General features: G+C 40.6%; 1 protein-coding gene across 1 annotated transcript in view; it reads left to right on the forward strand.

The window, feature by feature from the left end:
• The window catches only part of ryk (receptor like tyrosine kinase), a gene marked incomplete in the record, with an annotated part of 109,934 nt that overhangs the window by 53,975 nt on the left and 33,182 nt on the right, over positions 1-22,777 (forward strand). Inside the window, 5 exon segments of the mRNA XM_037698303.1 lie at positions 7,617-7,679; positions 8,275-8,416; positions 12,166-12,266; positions 14,211-14,294; positions 18,102-18,227. Coding sequence (XP_037554231.1) covers positions 7,617-7,679; positions 8,275-8,416; positions 12,166-12,266; positions 14,211-14,294; positions 18,102-18,227 — 516 coding nt within the window.

Raw genomic sequence — 22,777 nt, forward strand, 5'->3', positions numbered from 1 at the left:
TTTTTTAAAGACACCGGCTCGTTTTGTGTGGAGGATGTGTGCGCAGCTGCTATGAGTTCATCCGAGCTGACAGACTGGCTAAAAACAGACTTTAATCATTGAATGATGTTCATGTTTTATTTCATAACTCATGTCATTTTTACACACATCTTCCGCAGACCGTCATTTTTTGAATCTTTTCCCCCGTGAGCTCTGCGATTTGTTGGCCCAGGGCGCCGCCTGTTGGCGATCTCTGGGAAAACACTGAACTGCCGGTTGCCAGGATGAGGAGGGCTGGTCTCTGACGGGCGGGGCTGGCGGTGGAGCTGAGCGAGAAGACGCTGCTGCGGCCGTGGAACGTCGTCGTTGTTGTCTCTGCTCACGACGATCCTTCCAGCGGGCCAGGGGGCGGGATGAGGCACGCGGCTTGATGAGGTGGCGCACAGTCTCTGACACCTCCTCCAAGTTTTCCAGCATGGCCTTGAAACTGCTCCCGAACAGTGCGTCCGTCGTGATGGGGCCCTCCATCAGGTCTTTGTGCAGTTTTTCCGACAGAGGGGGAGTGACGGAGCCAGGTGGACCTCTGAATCATCGTCATCCACGCTGCAATTCGGGACAGGCAGACAGCAGAAGAGGCGCACATGCTGAGGATGATGTCAGACGCCTTGCAAAGGGAGCTCTTGGTCTCCTCATGCAGATCTGCGGTCTCCAGCCTCTTGGAAACGCTGTACGTAAACAGCGCCACGTTGTTGTTTGCTGCGGCCACCTGGAACGCACACTGGTGAGCTCGATTGGAGAGCGTAGTCACCGTCTGGTTATGTTTCCCAGGAGGGACAGGATGCTGCTCCAACCTGGACGGCTTTGCTCTGAAAGCTTCCGCCAGGCTCGGCTCCGGGGGGATGGGTACCGAGGGAAAGTTCCGCTCTGTGAGCCCCTCCACTCTGGTGATGGGAGCGAAAGTGGAGACGGGTGCCCTCAATTTACCAGGACCGGCCGCAGCCTTGTTCTAGTAGGACGCCACTGCTGGAAAATGGGACCAGATGGGATCAGGACGGTGAGCCGGGGTGGAGCCAAACCTTCCCGCTAGATCATTCGATCTGTGCGGGGGGAGAAGAGGGACGGAAAGTCCCTTCGTGTCAGCAGCTTCCCGGATAATGCCGGGCAGCTCCGAGAGGAGGGCACCGACGGCAGGGAGTGATGTGGCCGTTGAGGCAGGAAAGCCCGGAGGGGGTGAGCATCCACTCAGACCCTCTCTTTCCCACACTACGCTCTCCGGGAAGGAGCGAGCATCGGGGCTGCTGCTGACGTCGCCTGTCCCAGAGGAACCATCCGATTCGCTCCGAGAGCCGGCGTCGAAGAAGTCGATGACATTGTCCAGCGAACAGTCTCCCGTCACGGACAGGCAGTCCTCGACGTTAGCCTTAAACAAGGCTGCTCTCCTCTGCCTTTCCTCCGGAGGAAGGAGGTCACAGTGGCAGCAGGAGGAGGCGTGGGCGACGTGGCGGGGACCCAGGCATCCTTCGCAGGTTTCATGCCGGTCAAAACTCAGCAAGTAGCGGTATTGCAGGACGGACACAGGCGGATAGTGTTGATGCTGGACATCTTGTTGAAGGTCAGTGCTATAAGCTTGCTGAAGAAAATTGGGAGCCGATTACCCGCTCTTAACGTAATTTATACGGACCGGGTGGGGCCCACACAGCAGGTGGGCGTGGACTAAACTTTTCATTGCGATGCTTTGCATGATGTGATAAAACCCACTAAGCGACAGCTCTTAAAGGGCGAAGCCTATACGAAATAGAACAATTCCTAACCAAATTGATGCCATAGCTATAAACATCACTTTGAATGTAGGCCAGATCTTATCTGTAGTCTATTGTTATCGTCCACCTTCAACAACACCTGAGGCTTTGTCCTCCCTGATGGAATTCCTTGGTAATTTAAAATTCAAAGAGAACTTTTTGGCAGGAGACTTCAACATTTACTGGGGTAAGTTGACCCCCCTCTGTTATAAATTCAAGGAATGTTGCCTGTCTCTCAATCTTACCCAATTGATCAACTCTCAGACAAGTTTAAACAAAAACCGTCCTGAAAAATCCTCCATTTTAGACCTGTTTCTAACAAATATGTCTCACAAATTCCCTGGTACAGGTGTATTTGCTAATATTTTGAGTGATCATTGTGTGACAGCGATTTTGAGAGATATTAAACTTCCACCTTCTAAGCCCAGATTAATTCAAAAACGGGATCTGAAACGTTTTTGTGAACAGTCATTCCTCTGGGATCTGTCTCACTTTGACTGGCATCGTATTCTTTTAATTGATGACATGAATTCCGCTTGGAACTATTTCCATAATAGTTTCATTTATTTTGTGAACAAACATGCTCCTTTTCATCAGTTCAGAATAAAGAGACGAGACAGCCCCTGGTTTACTCCAGAGCTAGCTGACCTCCTGCACAGGAGAGACCATCTTTGGGCTGCAGCGAGAAAATCTGACTCAGACACTGATTTGATGAGTTTTCGACAGATGAGGAATAAATGCACAACTGCTGTCAAAGCAGCAAAACGCAACTATTTTTTATCTCCGACCTTCAAAAATCTAAATGACCCCAACAGATTCTGGAAAACCATCAAATCTCTCTCAGGCACCACCCAATCATCTGACCTCCCATCACAACTTCTCGTTAACTCTGTTCCTGACAAATAAGCACGAGATTCTGAAATGTTTCAACAAACATTTTGTTGCATCTAGTTCTTTATTTGACACAGTCACTAATGGAAAATCAGCCACTTCACTTAATAACCAAACTTCTACAAATCAAATCCCTTCTACAAGTCAATCCTCAGTTAAACACAGCTTCTCTTTTTCTCCGTTCTCAGTTAGTGAGGTCAATAAACTGTTAAAAGATCTTGATCCTAAAAAATCTGCAGGTCCAGATGAACTTCCACCTCATTTCTTAAGGCTGGCTGCTCATATCATCACAGTCCCAGTGACCCACATCTTCAATCTCTCCATAAACCAAAACTCCATTCCAGACGCTTGGAAAACAGCCTTTGTTCTTCCTTTACTGAAGGGAGGTGACCCCATCTCACTAAACAACTATCAACCAATCTCTAAACTCTGCATTTTAGCCAAGGTTCTAGAAAAACTGATAAACTCTCAAATCAAAGATTACCTGGACTCATTTAACATCTTACCTCCACATCAATCTGGTTTCAGGAAGCAACACAGCACAACCACTGCTTCACTGAAGGTTCTTAATGACATCGTTGAAGCACTGGATACTAAGGATTATTGTGCTGCACTTTTCTTAGACCTGTCCAAAGCTTTTGACACTGTGGATCATAACATCTTGTGTCATAAACTCTCAGAAATCGGTTTCTCAGAACACACCATTGGTTGGTTCTCTAACTATCTCTCAGACCGGAGGCAATGTGTTCAACATAATGGTACTTCCTCCAGTTATTTAACAGTCAACAATGGTGTGCCACAAGGCTCAGTCTTAGGACCCACCCACTTTACAATCTACATACATAATGTAGGTAAAAACATCCCTAATGCATCCATACATTTCTATGCTGATGACAGTTGTTTATTGTCGAGCTAAAACAGTTGATAAGGCTTTCCAGCTTTTGAAATCTGCATTCAATAACATCCAGACAGATTTGTTCCATCTCAAACTTGTCCTAAATGCCGACAAAATCAAAGGGATACTTTTTTTAAATATGAAGTTGGTCCCAGCAGTTCTTCCTCTGATTTCATCCTCAAATGGTGTCCCCATTGTGTTTGTTGATTCCTATAAATATTGGGTATCTTGGTCGACTCGCATCTCTCTTTTAAGCTCCATGTGGAAAACTTGGTAAAGAAACTGAAAGTTAAACTGGATTTCTTTTTCAGAAACAGATCCTGTCTAACCCTGAATGCTAGGAAACGCCTTGTATCTGTGACTTTCCTTCCCTCCATTGATTACGGTGACATTATTTACATGAACGCTCCTACAAGAACCCTGCAGATGTTGGATGCTGTCTATCATGGTGCACTAAGATTCATAACTGGCTGTGATTATTGTACCCACTACTGCACCCTGTATTCACTGGTTAACTGGACATCATTAACTTCACGCAGACTCTCTCACTGGTACATTTTCATCTTTAAATCACTTCTTGGTCTGCTGCCTTCATACATCTCCTCCTACATGTCTGTGTGAGTGCAGCTACAGCGTGTGCTGTCAGGACATTATTACCTGCAGTGTTCCCTCAGTGAGGACTGAACTAGGCAAAAGGGCCTTCTCCTGCTCCGCTCCTGTTTCCTGGAATACCTTACAAAAAGATCTGAAGCTCTCGACCTTGACCTCTCTAAGTGACTTTAAGAATCTGTTGGACTACTGGCAGGGACCAATGCAGACATGTTCATGTTTTTAGTTTTCTACATTTGCCTTAGAATCTAGCTGTTTTTTGTTACCTTTTTCTTTTAGCCATCCTATTTGTTTTTGTTTTTTAAAAAGAACACTGGAGTATGACTTTTTATAACTGTTTATTGTTGTCACTGTTGTCCATTGTTGTCATCATTCTTTGTTGTAATCAGGTCTCTCTTGTAAATGAGTCCTCGAGGCTCAATGAGATTTACCTGTCTAAATAAAGGTTGAATGAATGAATTAGAAAATGGAAGAAGCTAAACATGACTGTCAATCTCCCTCGGACTGGGGCTCCATGCAAGATCTCACCTCGTGGCGTATCAATGATCCTAAGAAAGGTGAGGAATCAGCCCAGAACTACACGGGAGGAGCTGGTCAATGACCTGAAGAGAGCTGGCACCACTGGTTCCAAGGTTACTGTGGGTAATACACTAAGACGTCATAGTTTAAAGTCATGCATGGCACGGAAGGTTCCCCTGCTTAAATCAGCACACGTCCAGGCCCGTCTGAAGTTTGCCCATGACCATTTGGATGATCAAGAGGAGTCATGAGAGAAAGTTATGTGGTCAGATGAGACCAAAATAGAACTTTTTGGTCTTTTTTTTTTTTTTTTTTGGTCTTAATTCCACTCGACGTGTTTGGAGGCTGAAGAATCATGAGTACCATCCCAAAAACACCATCCCTACTGTGAAGCATGAGGGTGGAAGCATCATGCTTTGGGGGTGTTTTTCTGCACATGGGACAGGACGACTGCACTGTATTAAGGAGAGGATGACCGGGGCCATGTATTGTAAGATTTTGGGGAACAACCTCCTTCCATCAGTTAGAGTATTGAAGATGGGTCGTGGCTGGGTCTTCCAACATGACAATGACCTGAAGCACACAGCCAGGATAACAAAGGAGTGGCTCCGTTAGATGGATATCAAGGTTCTGGAATGGCCTAGCCAGTCTCCAAACCTAAACCCTATAGAAAATCTTTGGAGGGAGCTCAAACTCTGTTTCTCAGCGACAGCCCAGAGACCTGGCTGATCTAGAGAAGATCTGTGTGGAGGAATGGTCCAAAATCCTGCTGCAGTGTGTGCAAACCTGGTGAAACACTACAGGAAATGTTTGACCTCTGTAATTGCAAACAAAGGCTACTGTACCAAATATTAACATTGATTTTTACAGGTGTTCAAATACTTATTTGCAGCAGTAACATACAAATATGTTATTAAAAAATCTTACATTGTGATTTCTGGATTTTTTTTAAAGATTATGTCTCTCACAATGGACATGCACCTAAGATGAAAATTTCAGACCCTTCCATGATTTCTAAGTGGGAGAACTTGCAAAGTCGCAGGGTGTTCAAATACTTATTTCCCTCACTGCGTATATATACATACATATATACATATATATATATATATATATATATATATATATATATATATATTTATTTATTTATTTATTTATTTATTTATTTATGTTGTCGCGATAAATCAATCAGCGGCATGTGGCCGCCTCGAAAACCTCCACTCTGAGGTGGGTTGAAAAACCTCCAGATTCAAAGAGAGGGGGGCGACTGGTTTGTGTAAATGAACAGCCGAACTGCAGAGAGAAAGGTGCGGATTCACTCAAAATACGCGCCATGTAAACGGCCCCTTAAAGGTTCGGGTCTGCATGAGAAATCATTTTGTTCCGAATCTGGACTCGGGTCCGCCTGTTGGTGACCTCTGCTCTAAATAATTGCAAAAACAAGAGTCGGAGATTCTTTATTGTTGTTCGCATCACATGTGGTACATGTAGTGGAACGAAATTGTGTACACAGGGTCCCAGTTACATCAAACAATAGCAAAAATATAAAGTGTAAAAAGAAACGGTAAATAAGAATCTAAGATATAAACTAAGATACACACAAAACGAACGCCAAACAGTACGCTAAAAGATCTAAGATATATGCCAGTCACTAATAATGCAAAACAATACATCAAACAACAGCATCACAATTCTCATAGGTTCTGTTTGACTACAATGTACATGCTTAATGCGAGTACTAACATAAACTAAACTAACATAAACTGGTATTTAGTGGTCGAGTGTGATGACGGTGAAGTTATCGTAGCGACATGGTCCAGTTGGCTCCATGATACTGTTAGCGGAGTGGTTCATTTAGCGGCGTGGTGCAGTTAGCGGCTTGGTGCAGTTAGCAGCTTTAGCAGATCTTGTTAGCAGGTCCCTTGTGCAAATAATTAGACAGATTGAAAAACTGCAGTGGATTTATGCTTTCATTGTTGGGTTAAGATAATGCTGAGCCTTTAAGAAATATCAGTTTATCACACGTTTTTTATAATCAAGATGTTCTATAATAACTGAGAAAATCGAGACATTATCCATGCAGAGTCCTCTTCCTGTAGGCTCTGTGGAAACATATGTATTCATGTTTTATTTTACCCTTCAGTTCAAATGGTAGCTTGGATGGCTTCTTTGTATGTTTGAGTAATGTTTGAGTGGAAGCTGAGGAATGACTCCTGTGATGAATAGTTCCAGTAATAGCTCACAGTGCACAAAAATAGTGGGCATTTAGTTTTTCATTACACATTTGGAACTTAATGATTTATTTTTATTTATTTTTTTTATAATTCACAAATCCTATTTTGGTCTGTAGCCACCATTGAGTTTAAACCATAAAGTTTTAAAATGATGAGTCTTTCTAATGAATTAAAACAAAGTAAAACTGTATGGATATTTCTATATTTTGTTTCCATATTTATCTATATTTGCTGCACAGTTGTGGTCACAAGTTTATATACACTCACCATGAACATAAATTTCATCTAAATGTGGGCGTTTTACTGGTTTGTTTGAACAGTTCTTTTTCTAGAATGAAATTTTTCACAACTTCAACAATAAAAAAATTAAAAGGTGCTCAAGTTTGAATTTATTGTGGATTTTCTCAAAATTATGCATTCAGGCTCAAATATATACAAACCTCCCTACTAATGTTTCAGTTAATGTCCAGAGTTTGATCTGAAGATTATTTTAGTTTTATTTTTGTCTTCTTTTTCTTCTGTAGACACCAATAAGCTGCTGGCAAAATTCCAATTAGATACTGGACCACTCTTTGCCAGATCTGGTGCTATCGTTCAGCGTTGCGTGTTTTTATTACTTTCATGGTTTGAATAATTATCTTAAACCTCTGACATTAACTAAATTTAATAACATTTACTTTTCTTTTCAAACAGGAATAGATTCTGACCCAAAGATACCCGTTCCCTTCAACAATAACACCGTTCTGCCGACAGGCTGTAAGTCGTCTCACTGCCACTATCTGCTGTTTTTATCCTCTTGTCATGTTTATGTACCGTCTATCACATGTGTCTTCAGCCTGAGAAGACTTGCTAAATTATAAGATGTCTCTGTGTTTAGTCCACTGTAGTCAAACCGTCTATAAGAAGATATTTTCTGAGCCTAAAGTGGATCCTTCAGGCTGCACCTTGTCAGACCCCCACCCCTCAGTGTTTTATCCATATAGACTCTGTGAGTGTGCAGCTTGAGTAACAAAGTACCATTAGTGGTCGTGAGTCCCTTCTGCTTGGCTAGACCAGAGGGTCTTGGGGCCCCCCAGAGCCTTTTATGGAGGTGATGAGAAAAGCTTTCAGACACTGATTTCTGGGCAGAGCTAATACAATTTTGGCCTCTATTAAAACTAAGAGGGGCCCCAGATGGATTTACAGTTTCTGTCCCATGAGCTGTTTTCTTTTTCATGTCTTACCTCAGATTTTATTTTCTGCCTCTCTCAGAACAGAAACACACTTTAAGCTTTTGTAGTGTACCAATGTTCCATTTGTCAGATTTGCTCTTTTGTTAATGTGAGTTATGTTTTTTGTTTTTTTTAATCAGTTAATGGCGTGCCCACCCCAACCACCTCCACCCAGGTGTTCTACATCAGTGTGAGCGTCTGCTGCATTGTCATCTTTCTCATTGCCATTATCCTGGCCATCCTTCACCTGCACAGTGTCAAGAGAGTAGAGACGGAGGACAGGTTGGACTCTTTACCTTCTTCTGGTTTCAGAGGGGTTGTTTCACGAGTTGTCGTAATTTAGAGCCTATAATGGCTCTAAAGTGCAAGTTCTCAGCTTTCAGAAACTTAGTTTGTCTGATAGCACAAACTATCACAGTTACAGTAATGCAAAGTGAGCTTAAAAAAATACATTATCGGCAACACACTGAATAAAAGACATTTTATTTACACAACATTTTGTTGTTAAAGTTCAGATATATTAATTGATTCAGCCATCAACCATCATTTATTAGGTTGAAAATCTGCTTATTAGATTAAATATTGATTGTAGGCCTGTCACAATAACAAAGCTTGCTGGGCGATTAATTGCCTCAGAAATTATTGCAATAAACAATAATATTGTTTGAAATTTGACAATAATTAGTAATTATTGTCAAATTTAAGAAGAAATTATTCATTTGTTTTACATGTAGTACCTTTTTTGACCACGAGATGGCAGTATAAGACCGATTGAACCGAAGGTTGGATAGTGAGGGAGCGAGCGGCGTGTCTCTGTAAGAAAAATGGGAGGGAGGCCCCTTGACGTGACATGGGCTGTCTCTCTTTGGTTCTCAGAATGGCAGACGCTCAGTGTGGTTTGAGCTCTTTAGCATAACATTTGTCACACAAAGTTTGTAATAAAAAAATCAGTAAACAAGTTCTCAGCTTCTTTTTGCAGAGAAAAACATCTTTTTACACAAAGGCACGGGTTTCAACCGTGAATTTTGGATCTTTGACAAGACGTTTAGTTCTTGTGGACATCATTAGTGGACAATTGGTGGACTCATGATTTGAGACGCAGATGAGGTACTTGTAGGAAAGCTTGTACTTTCAATTTGTTTGTGAACTAGTTCTATTTCACCTACCTGTTGCCGAGGATATTTTGTAATTAAAGTACAAAAAACCATAAAATAATGTTAATGTGTTCGGAGCACTGTCCTCATCGTTATGTCCAACTTGCGTGCGTGACCAAACTGAGTTTGAGAGAGAGGCAAGTTTGCGTAATCTCTAGGTGTAGAAAAACGTTCAGTCAAATGATTCTTTTCTACTATAATCGTCGCCTTAAATACGCTAGTATTTATTTATTTAACAAGTTCACTTCTTGCAGTCTATTGAGGAGAACAACCAGAATCTCTTAAGAGGTTGTCTGCTGGACTCATGTCTACCCCTGCCATAGAAATGATCATTTGGCCTCAGTAAAAAAGTAGATTGTTTTTTTCTTGTAAAGCAGGTTGTGGACATTAATAAAGTAAAAAAGGAAAAACAACTTACAAACAGATTTTACTTAAATTTTCAAACAGAAATAAAGTCCAGTTGAACTTGATCTACTGGCTGTAAACGAGCAGCTGATATTTAATAAAGCTGGGGTTTTTTTGGTGTTTTTTTAATCTTTAGATATTTTTTAATCTTCAGATTTTCCTGCATATTCTGAAGTTTTTACACTCAGCCTCAGTGTTTCATCCAAGAATTTTTCTCCTAAATTCTCGTTTATTTGAAGAACAAAAAAATAGACTGTTCATAATAATATGTTAACATAAAAACAAGATTTCCTCCAAAAACATCTTTACTTTTACTGAGCTTTCACTCTCTGTCACTAAAAATGTACTCATGATATCCTTCAGATTATTAGACAAAAGGATTGAACAAATAACACCCAACTGAATATTATTACAGTAAATCTAATTTATAAACTATTCATTAACACTTCAAAACATAAAATGCCGACATATTACAATTTTTTTTCTTGTTTGTCAATGTCTCTGTATTGCCTAAAATGTTATTTGATATTGAAGGTTATGTTAAAGCTACTGGATTGTTTAGTCATTCATTCATTTTATTGTTGCTACACATCCTTACAGCTGTTAATAATAATTATTTAAATATAAAATGTATTAACACCAAAGGCAAACTGAGAGAGAGAGGAGAAAAAAATTAGATTTATCAACATTGGACTGGAAGATCACCAGACATAGCCAACCAAATAAAAACTGCCTGGTGCTGCCTTCTCAGTAACAGGCGGTAGGCAGTGATTTTGCTGCCTACTCTGACTGACGATTTATTTTATTTATTTATTTCCTTTTGGAGTCGATCGACATACCGACGCATGATAGTCACATGACTGATTTCAATCGCTCTAGCAGGAAAGACCCAGCCTTTCAGAGACTCTGTTTTAATTTGAATCAAAAGTTCAAACTTCACAACAGATTTTAAATCTTGTTGTTATGTCAAGTCAAACCAGAGTTATGGTAAATAATCCACGCCACGTCTTTTTTTGAAAATCATCATCATAACTGAAGCACGTTAGAGCGAGAGGCTGCTGCAAAGACGGGCAGTCTCGGGACAAAACACCCCCATCATCCTCCACTGTCACCTCCCACCCTGTCGAACAGATAAACAACCTTCACCTCCTTTCTGACGGAGGCTCAAAGTTATTTGTTGAGCGCCAAAAAATCTACAGGAAGAAGAAGAGAAAGACGCAGAAGCTGAACGGAGTTCATCGCCATAAAGACACAGTGAGAGCAGGAGTGAGTCATGAGGTTTGAGAGATTTCTGATTTTTAGCTTGTTTGGGTTCAACAGTTAGGGTGTAGTTTAGCTTTTAGTCAGTTTTAGTGTTTGAGTCGAAACAATGAGGCGTTCTTTGAACGTGAGAACGATGGAGCTGTGGACCCAGAGGAGAACAGAACCACAGAGTCAGAACCTCTCAGGCAGAGGAGAGGATCATGAAGGAGAACAACAGTCTGAGTCAGACAGAGAAGACTTAGATGATGAAGAGGATGACCAGGATTTGTTTTAGAAGAGGAACGAGAGGAATGGTGGACAAAGCCCCACTTGGAAGTCTGACTCTGCAGAGGAGGCGGGTCAGAACCTCTCTGACTGGGCCAACAGAACCAAGCATCCTTCTTTTATTTCAGACTGAGACGGCTCAAAACAAATGACTAGATTTTTGTGGAACAAATATTTTAAACAGATATTTTAAAGTAGGTAAATAAGGTGGTAGATTTTCCCCCTGAGGAACATGAATAGTCATAAAGTTAAAGGTTAAAAGAGTTTTATTCAAATATACACAATATGATGCTTTTGATGTGGATCAGATTTCATGATCTTCTCTGTAGTTACAGAAAACAAAAGTGAAGTTTTTGAGCTGTGTGCATTCAGCTGGGACTGCTGCAACATAAAGAACAAAGATAAATTTATTATGAAATAAATCTTTATTAGATTCTTGAACATGCATGATATCTCACTCTACAATACTGATTGACAGCTGCTGCTGATTACGACTTCATAACTCTGTCTGTGTTCACCAACATGTTCACCACAGAACATCTGTGTGCTGATGGTGGAAATGAGCCCAACCATAACAGAAGGCTGTGGTGTCCATTCCAAGCTCATTTCTTGCTGCATTTTTAAATACATTTTTATTCCTACTTTCATTGTCAATGCATTTAGGAAAGATTTGTCTGAATGGAACATGTTAACATCTTAACTAACTATTAAAGAAATTATTAAATGGTGATTTATTCCTGACAAAAAATAAAGTTCATAATCTAAAACCACTTGCAGCCTTTGTCAGAGAGCTTTTATTCAACATCACTTGTTTGAAACTAAGTAGTATGAATTAAGGAACTGGGATTTGATTCATACAAAAACTATTCAAGCAGTTATCATTTGCAGCTTCACTTTCAAAGAACTGCTTATTTTTGTGTGTGTGTGCATGTGTGTGTGTGTCAGTGTGAGTGACAGTGGGAGCTCACAGGGCCTGTCTCAGCCGTCCACTCAGACCACGCAGTACCTGAGGGCTGATACTCCAAACAACGCAGCTTCTGTCACCAGTAAGACTCTTTATTTTCTTCATCTCTCCACTCCATCACATCCTGTCAGAATGACTGTACCTAAATGAAAATATATTTTATTTACACAGAAGTTCTCATATATGCCTATTTTGAAGAGATTTAAATGAGGTTATTTTCAAATGTTATGACCAGTCATTATCTAACCTGTTGTGGATAACTTGTTAAATGCTCTGTTTGGAGAAAAATTATTTTGACAGGACTATTGAGCTAACAGAATTGCTGTTGTATAAAAACTTCAATCAAAATAGAACGATAAACCCCTATGAGTTTATGATCAGCTTTGTTTAGTCTTTGCTGCATTCAGACTCACTGTTATCAGTCCATTCAGAATTTAACTTTAATCCTCCATACTGAGACGAGGTTTCAAAGCTATTTGCTCATAAATTTTATACGCAACCCACTTCAAACTTGCCAGAATATCCCTTTAAAACCCCATTCTGTGACACTTTTCTCTCACTCTTTTTGTTCTGGAATCAGCAGATGCTAATGTGAAATTCTTTACTTAACTGAATACCTAATTAGCTTTATTAGTATCATAAGATGGTAACCCAGGTTGCATCAAATGCTTCATGTTAGTTTTGCTCTTTGTGTCGACCCCTGCAGAAGGAAAAGTAAAAAACACTAACGAGTATCATAAGATGGTAATGAAGAACACAGCCCCTGCAGAGATGTTGTGTTTGTGCTGCTCCTGTTGGTGTCTGAGCTGTGTGGAGAACATCACCATGTGCTTTACATCAGGCAGCAATTAAAGGAAAAGGCGTCTTTTATGCTGGAAATGGCAGGAAGGGATCAGCACTAATTCCATGCAATTTTAGAATAAGTTGTGAAAGGTTTGCATACAGTAATAAGGTTAAACAGAGTGCTAAATTTAAACAAACCACTATTGGTTGTTGTGTTCTTGTTTTTAAACAATAAACATCAGGAGCTTCTAAGTAGGTCTGAATGAGACCTTTCAGCTACAGAACTGAGGCCAGCACCACTTCACTCCTGTATGGGTCTCGTTTTAAATAGGACTGTAGCTGATGAACTAATGAACTCCATTAGACAAGATTTAAAACTACTTTTGGCACCTAAAAACTCATTAGTGATATTTTTGCTGTGCTCATAGATTGTGTAAGAAACAGGACATCTTACAAGTTTGTGTCTCGCGGTTCATTTTGCATCCACACGTGTTACTCTGCTAGCAGTTACACAACATAGATGAAAGTACACGAGTTCTCACTTGACGTTAAAATGCATTTAGAGCAGTCATATCTCAGTTGAGTGGTCACTGGGGTCTTACTATGGATGCGTGGTAAACGATGGTGATCTCAGTTGAGCAGTATGCAGAACATTTACAGCTGTGCTGATGTCTAATCAGCTCTAAAAACAATCAGAATAAACACTGAATACAGAGAATCTCACCCTGCTGTTGGATCAAATTTAACATTTGTTACTGAGGATCCTGAAAAATGGCTCTTTGAAACTTAGATGAGAATGATGATATATCAGTCCCAAGGTTAGCAGTTTAACTGTCCTAATATAAGTAACAACGGAGCCTGACTGTAAATTAAAAACTTTTTTTGTTGTGTTTGTGGTTCTAGAAAGCAGTCATGACTTTGTTTTGCCTTTTTGACACTGCCCTCTTGTGGCTAAAACCTGCACATCACCCTCTGTGCATTTAGTGTCACCCATTTGCCTTTTCTTTGTCTTACTCCTGTGCTTTTAAACCACCATCTGCTCCCTTTCATAAACCCAACACTTTGATGGGGAAGTTTACTCAACTTACAAGCATGCCTGTTGTAATGGAGGACTCTGAATAAGCTGAACATTTAAAACAAGAGTTACATTCGTTCATTCAGGTCATGTTGTTCTGTGAGCTATTTATTCAAACAGCTTTGTTTCTCCTTCCCTTCCTCTCCCTGCTCTCCACCTCCTCATCAGACAATCACCCTGGTTCTGCACCCATTCTCCAGCTTGCTGCCTCCTCCTTCCAAAACCCAGGTGCTCCCCCTCATGAAAACAAAAGTAAGTTCAATGCAGACAGAGATAAATAAGTCTCGTCACTTCCTTTTCAACGCTCAGCACTGCTTTTCTAAGCACTGTTCCTGTTTGCATTAATATCCTGTGACCTGGTTAGTACAGATCAATGACCAACAAGGTTAAGTACCATCTCGTGGGATGGGTGGTTTAAAGGGATAGTACTACTGAAGATGTTTTAGGGGGCTTCAATAACTCTGTGGTCCGTGTTGAGGTTGTGTAATCCCGAGGCTTCGGGTTCAATCTCAGATTCCGATCACATCAGGAGGTAGCTATGGGTAAGATGTCTGCGCTAAGTTGTAACAAGGATCTTGTCACAATCATAGTCACAGCCCAGGCATGAGGCCAGCATGGTCAGTCCTGCTTCATATTCTCTTACCAAGCCTCACCAATGCATGAGTAATAATTATCCTGCACCAGGATCCACCCAGGACCCTGATATGCTGCCACTACTAGAGCCCGGCCGATATGGAAGTTTTGCCTATCGCTGTTATTGGAAGAGTATGACTAATGCCAATAACCAATATAATGGCTGAACATTTTTGAGCTATGTCCACTCCAAGAATAAAAAAAAAACAGCGAGTGGAGCAGGTCTTGTTTATTTAACGCAGCTGTTAGCAACCATGAAGCTAAGCTAGTCAGATCCACACTTTACATAGACCCAGTCTAGGTTTACAAGTGGAGCCCTAGTCATAAAAACAGTCTTCCTAACGTGCGTTCACATCTTCTATCCTCATTATTCATCAGAAAGTTATCAAGTGTGTTTCATAAATATAAATTTACACAAAGAAACACCCTTCCCTGTTCATTGTTTAAGCTGTCAGTCACGTATGGTGGGGGTTTAGTTAGTACTGACTGCAGCAGCGGCTTTTCTGTTCTTCTTTTCAGAGAAGTTAAGATTTCAGACAAACAACACGTTTCAGTGAGGACGACAAAGATAACGTTACTAACACTGATATATTTTACTTCTAAGTTAGATTTATTGTTCTGCATAAAGTTTCACAAGTCTATGCTAGCTGATCTAAACGTTGGCTTGCTAAATTGTGAAGCACGTAGCTAATGACAACTGGGTTGGAGGATTGAAGATAATTTATTTTTGTTGATTTGTTTTACAGATCAGTTCTAATAAACTTTCCGTGCTCTGTTCAGCAAAATACACTACACTGTATTGCTCCCTGCTTCGTCTGTGCTGAACATGAAACTTAAAATGATCAGCCATCACTTGAAAGTAGTCTTCATGCGCCCTCTGCTGGATACAGTGTACAATTACAACTGGTTCCAGGCATTTCAGGGTGAAAATTAGAAGTGTTTATATTGGTGCATCATGGGACAATTATCACAGATACCGATAGGTCTCCAAATGTCTATATCGGCCTAAAATATTGACCCTACCAATATATTGGTTGGGCTCTAGTCGCTACAATGATAAACCACCATGTCCTTGCTATGGAAGTTTTGTGCATGCTTGAAACCACCGTGGACCTCTCTTGCATGTGTTCTAAATAAAAGCCTGAAGATCTCACCAAGCAAAGACCATCAACATTCTGGTATACTTTTTATTCCATAGTGGGTGTCACCATCCAGCGTGAGTGGGGCTTTTCAGCTCCAGAGAATACCTAATTTATTGTGGAAGAACGTTAGGGAATTGAATTACAGAGTAGTAGTTTGTTTAAAGCATTTTTTTATGTTGCATTTTATTTACGCTCATACTGCAGTGTTTGTAAAGCATTGAATTGAGATTCAACAGAGTACATTCAGAACCACAGCTATGTTGTCCATCAAGCTGGAGATGGTTTGGCTTGAGGAACTACATATTCTTTTTCAATGTTTAAACATATTTTCCCAAATCTGTGTGCCTCTAAATGTTGGCTAACAATGAACAGAATGCAATCCTTTATGCACGTTACTGTTCCCTAGTTTTTGTTTATGCAGCTGCCTCAACTAGATCCACTCTGTGCAGCATCTCTAGTTGTCTAAGTCATGGGTTTCTAGCTATCCTGCATGTTTTCATAATGTTTTCATTGTCCGTTGTCACAGTCATTACTACCATCATGCTGCTAACGGGACCACACTGCTAACAGGACCACATGGCAGTACCATGCTGCAAACAAGACCACTCTGCTAACAGAACCACATTGCTAATAAGACCACACTGCTAACAGGACCACACCACTAACAGAACCGCACTTCTAACAGTACCACACTGCAAACAGGACCGTGCTGCTAAGAGAACCTCACTAACAGAACCACTCTGCTAAGAGGGCCATGCTGCTAACAGGACCACACTAACAGAACCATACTGTTAACAGTACCACGCTGCTAACAGGACCATGCTGCTAACAGGACCATGCAGCTAATAGGACCACGCTGCTAACAACCATGCTGCTAAGAGAGCCTCACTGCTAATAAGATCACACTGCTAACAGTACCACACTGCAAACAGGACCGTGCTGCTAAGAGAACCTCACTAACAGAACCACTCTGCTAACAGAACCACACTAACAGAACCATGCTGCTAAGAGAGCCTCTCTGCTAACAGAACCATGCTGCTAACAGAACCACACTGCTAACAGAACCACACTAACAGAACCATGCTGCTAAGAGAGCCTCTCTGCTAACAGGACCATGCTGCTAACAGTAACAGTGTTTTTCTAACACTGTTTTTATTTTAATTCCTTTTTATTGTCTGTACTGTACTAAAACTGTTTAAAACAGGTCTCTCTTGAAAATGAGTCCTCATGAATTAGACTAACCTGTTTAAATAAAGGTTAAATGCAATAAATAAAATGTTTTACTTGTTTTTCTGCGCCAACACACCTGGATCAATGGCTCTTCAAGCTCTGCAGGAAACTGTTAATCACCCATTGATTCAAATCAGGTGTTTTAGAGCAGAGAAACATCTAAAATATGCAGGATACTGGTCCATGAGGTCCAGGTTTGGACATCAACCCTGTTCTAAACAGTCATTTACTTCGTTTCGTGCTGGTTGAAAAGTAAGTGGTATTCATGTTATGAACTCTAGGAGGCAGCATTGACATGAACTGTGTTATTACAAAACAGTTTTTATATAAACAGGTCATCTTATCTTTGATAGTAATTGGGTTCTGGGCGAGCCTTCCTGACTGTTTTTTTAATGCTATTTTAAGATTAAATCTGGATCTTGGCTTCTGACAAATTCAAAATGTTATTTTGAGCTTCTAGCCCAAAGTCTTAAACAAGTGCATAAAGTGTTATTTGGATGTTTTTGACTTGGTTTAGTTTTGTCATGGTGAGTTTTCTGTTGAGATTTTATTTACATCCTATATGTAATCTAAACTAACATGGTTCATTCTGTCTGAGTTGCAGGCTGTGGATACAGGAGGTGAAACATGAGCTGATTATCATCAGTCCACATAGAAAGTGTCATTATGAAAATAAAGAAGTCTTATTTGCAATGATCCTTTACGTGTAGACATGTGGGGAACTTTGTGTTTTAGTATCCAAACATTGTTCTTCCTCACTAAAAGCTGATAAGTGTGTACGTGGGGAGGTTAAGTAATAAAAGTGCTGTAATACAGGACTTTGCATTAGGGTGCTTTAACGCAACGTCTGAGCAAGCTCCTGCACAGTTTTCTGATTTTTTTTTCTTGTAATAACTGGTGTTTATTTAAATTCAAATGAGGATTTGGTTCTTATAAATAAAATTTCACAACTTGGCTTCATCAAAGTGGAAGCGCAGCTCAAGTCCCTTGGTGGTGGTGGTTGTCATGTGGATTATGTGTGTCAAATGTGAATATTTTTCATTTGTCCTTTCAGGTTACCCATCTCTTCGAATAGAGAAGAATGACCTGAGGAGTGTGACTTTAACAGAGGCAAAAGCAAAAGTGAAAGACATCGCAATCTCGAGGGACAGAGTAACACTCCGAGATGTTTTACATGAAGGTATCTGCCTCACACGTAGTCTTTAGTGGTTACAGACATTTACACCCTTCCATCACAAAATGCATCAGGAAAGTAACACAGAAATTGGTAGACAATGCTAACTTTGCACAGAAATGTCTCGGCTGACACAAAGGGGAAACTACAGTGAGATGTATTCTCATCGTGTGTCGCTGCAATGAAGTAACGATGACATATGAATGTTGTTGTTCCCAGCTGAGTACGAACACGCCTCGTCAGATTGCTATCAGAAAATCGTGCCAAGAACAACTTGTTACACCGAAAGCGAGCCTTAGATGTTTACGTTTCTAATTTTCTTTTTATGGTCATAAATCAGTGATGGAACTGTTTCACACTTTATTTTGATGGAGCCTTCCTTCTTTATTATAGACATTTGGTTTTCAACCGTAAATGTACTTCAGTACTGATTTGATACAGTAGTGCTGTTTTTATTTGCTTCATACTGAGCATGTGAGTGTCTGCAGCCACCTTTGAACCAAGCTGCTGCCATCACCAACATCAGACTGATTTTGAATATTTTGTTCTGATCAAAGTCGAAGTTTCTTTATTTGGCATACACACTACGTGTGGTGCATGCAGTGGAATGAAACTGTGTACACAGGGTCCCAGTTACGTCCAACAAAAGTATAAAATATTAAAAAAAAAAACAATAATAAGATCTATGACCTAAAAAAAACGTTAACTAAAAATACACTAAGGACTAGTAGTACAAAAACATTATGCCGAACAGCAGCACGAACATGAGTCTTGTGTGAGCAGATGAGTACAAATGAACACAACAACATGAAACAGATCAGCAGCAGCGTGATGTGATTATTCTGGTTAGAGATTCATGTGTCTAACAGTTTCAGGGTAGAAGCTGTTCCTCAGTATAATGGTTCTACACTTAATGCTCCTCAACCTCCTTCTTGAGGGGAGCAGTGCAAAAAGTGTGTGCTGGGTGAGTGGGGTCCTTCATGATGCAGGTGGCCCTCTTCCTGCATCTGGAGGTGTAGATGTCTGTGATGGTGGGGAGACTGACTCCAACAGTCTTCTGTGCAGCCTTCACCACTCTCTGCAGAGCTTTTCTTTCTGCAGCTGTGCAGCCTTCATGCCACACGTTGATGCTGGAGCACAGGATGCTCTCCACTGCACACCTGTAGAAGGAGGTGAGGACTGAGCTTCCCAGACCAGCTCGTCTCAGCCGCCTGAGGAAGTAGAGTCTCTGATGAGCTTTCTTGATCAGGACTGAGCAGGTATAGAAAGTAGATAGATGGATTTATTGTTCAGATCTTTATCAGAGCGCAGTATTGCAGCGGTTTAGCCTCATTTTGCACCTGCTCTTAAAAACAAGAGTGTACATGAGCAATTGCTGTTTTTGTGCATAATTAACACTATATGTGTGTGAATGGGTCTCTGGTACAATATCGATCGATACTGCCGGTCGAAGCAGATGGTCACTTGTCCTGAGCCTGGTTCTGCTGCAGGTTTCTTCCTGTTAAAAGGGATTTTTTTTCTTTTCACTGTTGCCACTGTGCTTGCTCAGGATGGGAGACTGAGATAAAGTGAAGATTCAACAAGTCTGCTGCTTCTTTAGATCGAGAACTTTACTGGTTGGCCTTTCTATGTACAAACCGGATTCCAAAAAAGTTGGGACACTAAACAAATTGTGAATAAAAACTGAATGCAATGATGTGTAGGTGCCAACATCTAATATTTTATTAAGAATAGAACACAAATCACAGATCAAAAGTTTAAACTGAGAGAATGTATCATTTTAAGGGAAAAATCTGTTTCCAAATTTCATGGCGTCAACAAATCCCAAAAAAGTTGGGACAAGTCCATTTTTACCACAGTGTGGCATCCCCCCTTCTTCTTACAACACTCAACAGACGTCTGGGGACAGAGGAGACCAGTTTCTCAAGTTTAGAAATAGGAATGCTCTCCCATTCATGTCTAATACAGGCCTCTAACTGTTCAATCGTCTTGGGCCTTCTTTGTCGCACCTTCCTCTTTATGATGTGCCAAATGTTCTCTATAGGTGAAAGATCTGGACTGCAGGCTGGCCATTTCAGTACCCGGATCCTTCTCCTACGTAGCCATGATGTTGTGATTGCTGCAGAATGTGGTCTGACATTATCGTGTTGAAAAATGCAGGGTCTTCCCTGAAAGAGATGACATCTAGATGGGAGCATATGATGTTCTAGAACCTGAACATAGTTCTCTGCATTAATGGTGCCTTTCCAGACATGCAAGCTGCCCATGCCACAAGCGCTCATGCAACCCCATACCATCAGTGATGCAGGCTTCTGAATGGAGCGTTGATAACAACTTGGACTATCCTTGTCCTCTCTGGTCCGGATGACATGGCGTCCCAGTGTTCCATAAAGAACTTCAAATTGTGACTCATCTGACCACAGAACAGTCTTCCATTTTGCCACACTCCATTTTAAATGACCCCTGGCCCAGTGCAAACGTCTGAGCTTGTGGAGCTTGTTTAGAAATGGCTTCCTCTTTGGGATTTGTTGACACTGTGAAATTTTGAATCAACATATTTTTCCTTTAAAATGTTACATTTACTCAGATTAAACTTCTGATCTGTTATCTATGTTATATTACAAATAAAATATTGACATTTGCCATCTCCACATCATTGCATTCAGTTTTTATTCACAATTTGTTTAGTGTCCCAACTTTTTTGGAATCCTGTTTGTATGTGAATGTTCCTGTAAAATGCCCTGAGATGACTTCTGTTGTAACTTGGAACTATAAAGAAACTGAATTGAATTGATTGTATGACCGAGAGTTTAATAACTTTAAAACCTGGCTAAACTATGAACATGGCTGTCATGTGATTGGAACATATTCAATTTTGCCTCTTGTTTCTTTTTAATATGCAGCTTGTTGGTTTATTAAACCTTCCCGTGAATAATAAAACTTTTGCGCACTCCTACAACCACACTGAGCCGTAAATAGCAAATTGTGGAATCAAGCAGTATTCAAATTTATTTTTTATTGAAGCAAATTCATTCATTCAAAGACAAAATGCTTACAGTTCCAGCAGTAATAACATTTCATAAAGTTACTGCTGTGTGTTTTGTTTTGTACTCTCAATGTGGCCGAAAATTAAAAACCAGTTTGCTGACTGAACTACACACTTTAAAGATGAAGCACAAATAAATCTCTTCGCCGTAACTCAGCAACGTCCTCCATAACCACCATTCCCACTGTCAAACCTTATGGAGCATTTGGAGCAGGCTGCAAGGACCTCGTGTGTTTGGGCAGGTGGGAACCAGAACCAAACGACTCCAGTTCAGGCTCTGGGGTGACTGCGTCACAAGGGTAGCCTATTGTTGAATGATGGCAGAGAGAGCAGCAAACCAGGTGATGGGAGATCATTTTTGAAGGTAATCAGAATATTAACCCCTGGGGGGGGGGGTCCGAGGGCAGACATCAAACCTGAGACCATGCTGGAGAACTTTGATACGCACTGCTAATAAAAGACCAGGAGACAAAACTGTCAACTGTCTGTCCTTTTCATGTCCAAAATCAACTCACCACAGCACAACCTCTTTTCATGAGACGTTGGGACATCATGTAAAACAGAAATAAAAACTGAACGTAATGAGCTGCAAATATATTAAACCCATAATTTATCTTCAATAGAAGACAATAAACTAAACTGTGTAACTAAGAAATTGTACCATTTGTTGGAAAAATAAAGATATTTTTAAAACTATTGGCAGCAACATGCCAGATTGAAACCAGTGTTATCACTGTTGGGCATATTTTTATGCCTATTAACCATTTTTATTAGCAATTTTGTAAATGGTATTGGCTATTTTTTTTAAGTATCTGTGTTGCTAGAATTTTGTTTATTTTTAATGTTTATGTTGAAATTCCTTTTCTGTAGAAGATTGAGCAATGTTGCAGTCTAATTGTACTGAATAAGACTTCTTCATTTTCTGGAAATTTGCGTCTGCTGTGCTGCCAACTAGCACTGACTGACGTCATTGTTGCCAAAGAATGTATGCTACACAAAGTGAGAGGAACGCGTGGGTGTTGTTTTCACATGTAATGTAGGTAGCACTTTTCAAATCAGTTTCACCTTTTCTTTTTTAAGTCTGCTGACACGGAAAGCTGTTCAGCAATGAGAACATGACTGCAAACATGAACTTGTGGGGGGGGTATTTCAGTAGGCAGGGCGCTCAGTTCTGTTTGTGTAACTTTGCTTCACAGTATCTGTGGCATCCACCTGCATCTTATCACAATTCTTCCATGAGCCTTTGATAATCGCTGAATTCCAGTTTTCTGTCAACATCTAGCCATGGCATCACCAACCATGTTATGCAGTGTTTCCCCTTCTATCATACAATTTTGCCATCTCCCCACAAGAAATACCTGTTGTGGAACTAAGCACGGCCACTGAATCCACGATTAGGAACAACAACTTGATGGAAGCAGAGGCAGAACAACTTGGAATGAAAATATTAGCAACCCTCTCCAGTGCCAAACCGCCTCCTTCAAACCTCACACCACAGGAAAGGAAAGCT

This window comes from Nematolebias whitei, chromosome 3 (assembly GCF_014905685.2).
Source record: "Nematolebias whitei isolate Nwh7 chromosome 3, NemWhi1, whole genome shotgun sequence".
Classification (NCBI taxonomy): domain Eukaryota; kingdom Metazoa; phylum Chordata; class Actinopteri; order Cyprinodontiformes; family Rivulidae; genus Nematolebias; species Nematolebias whitei.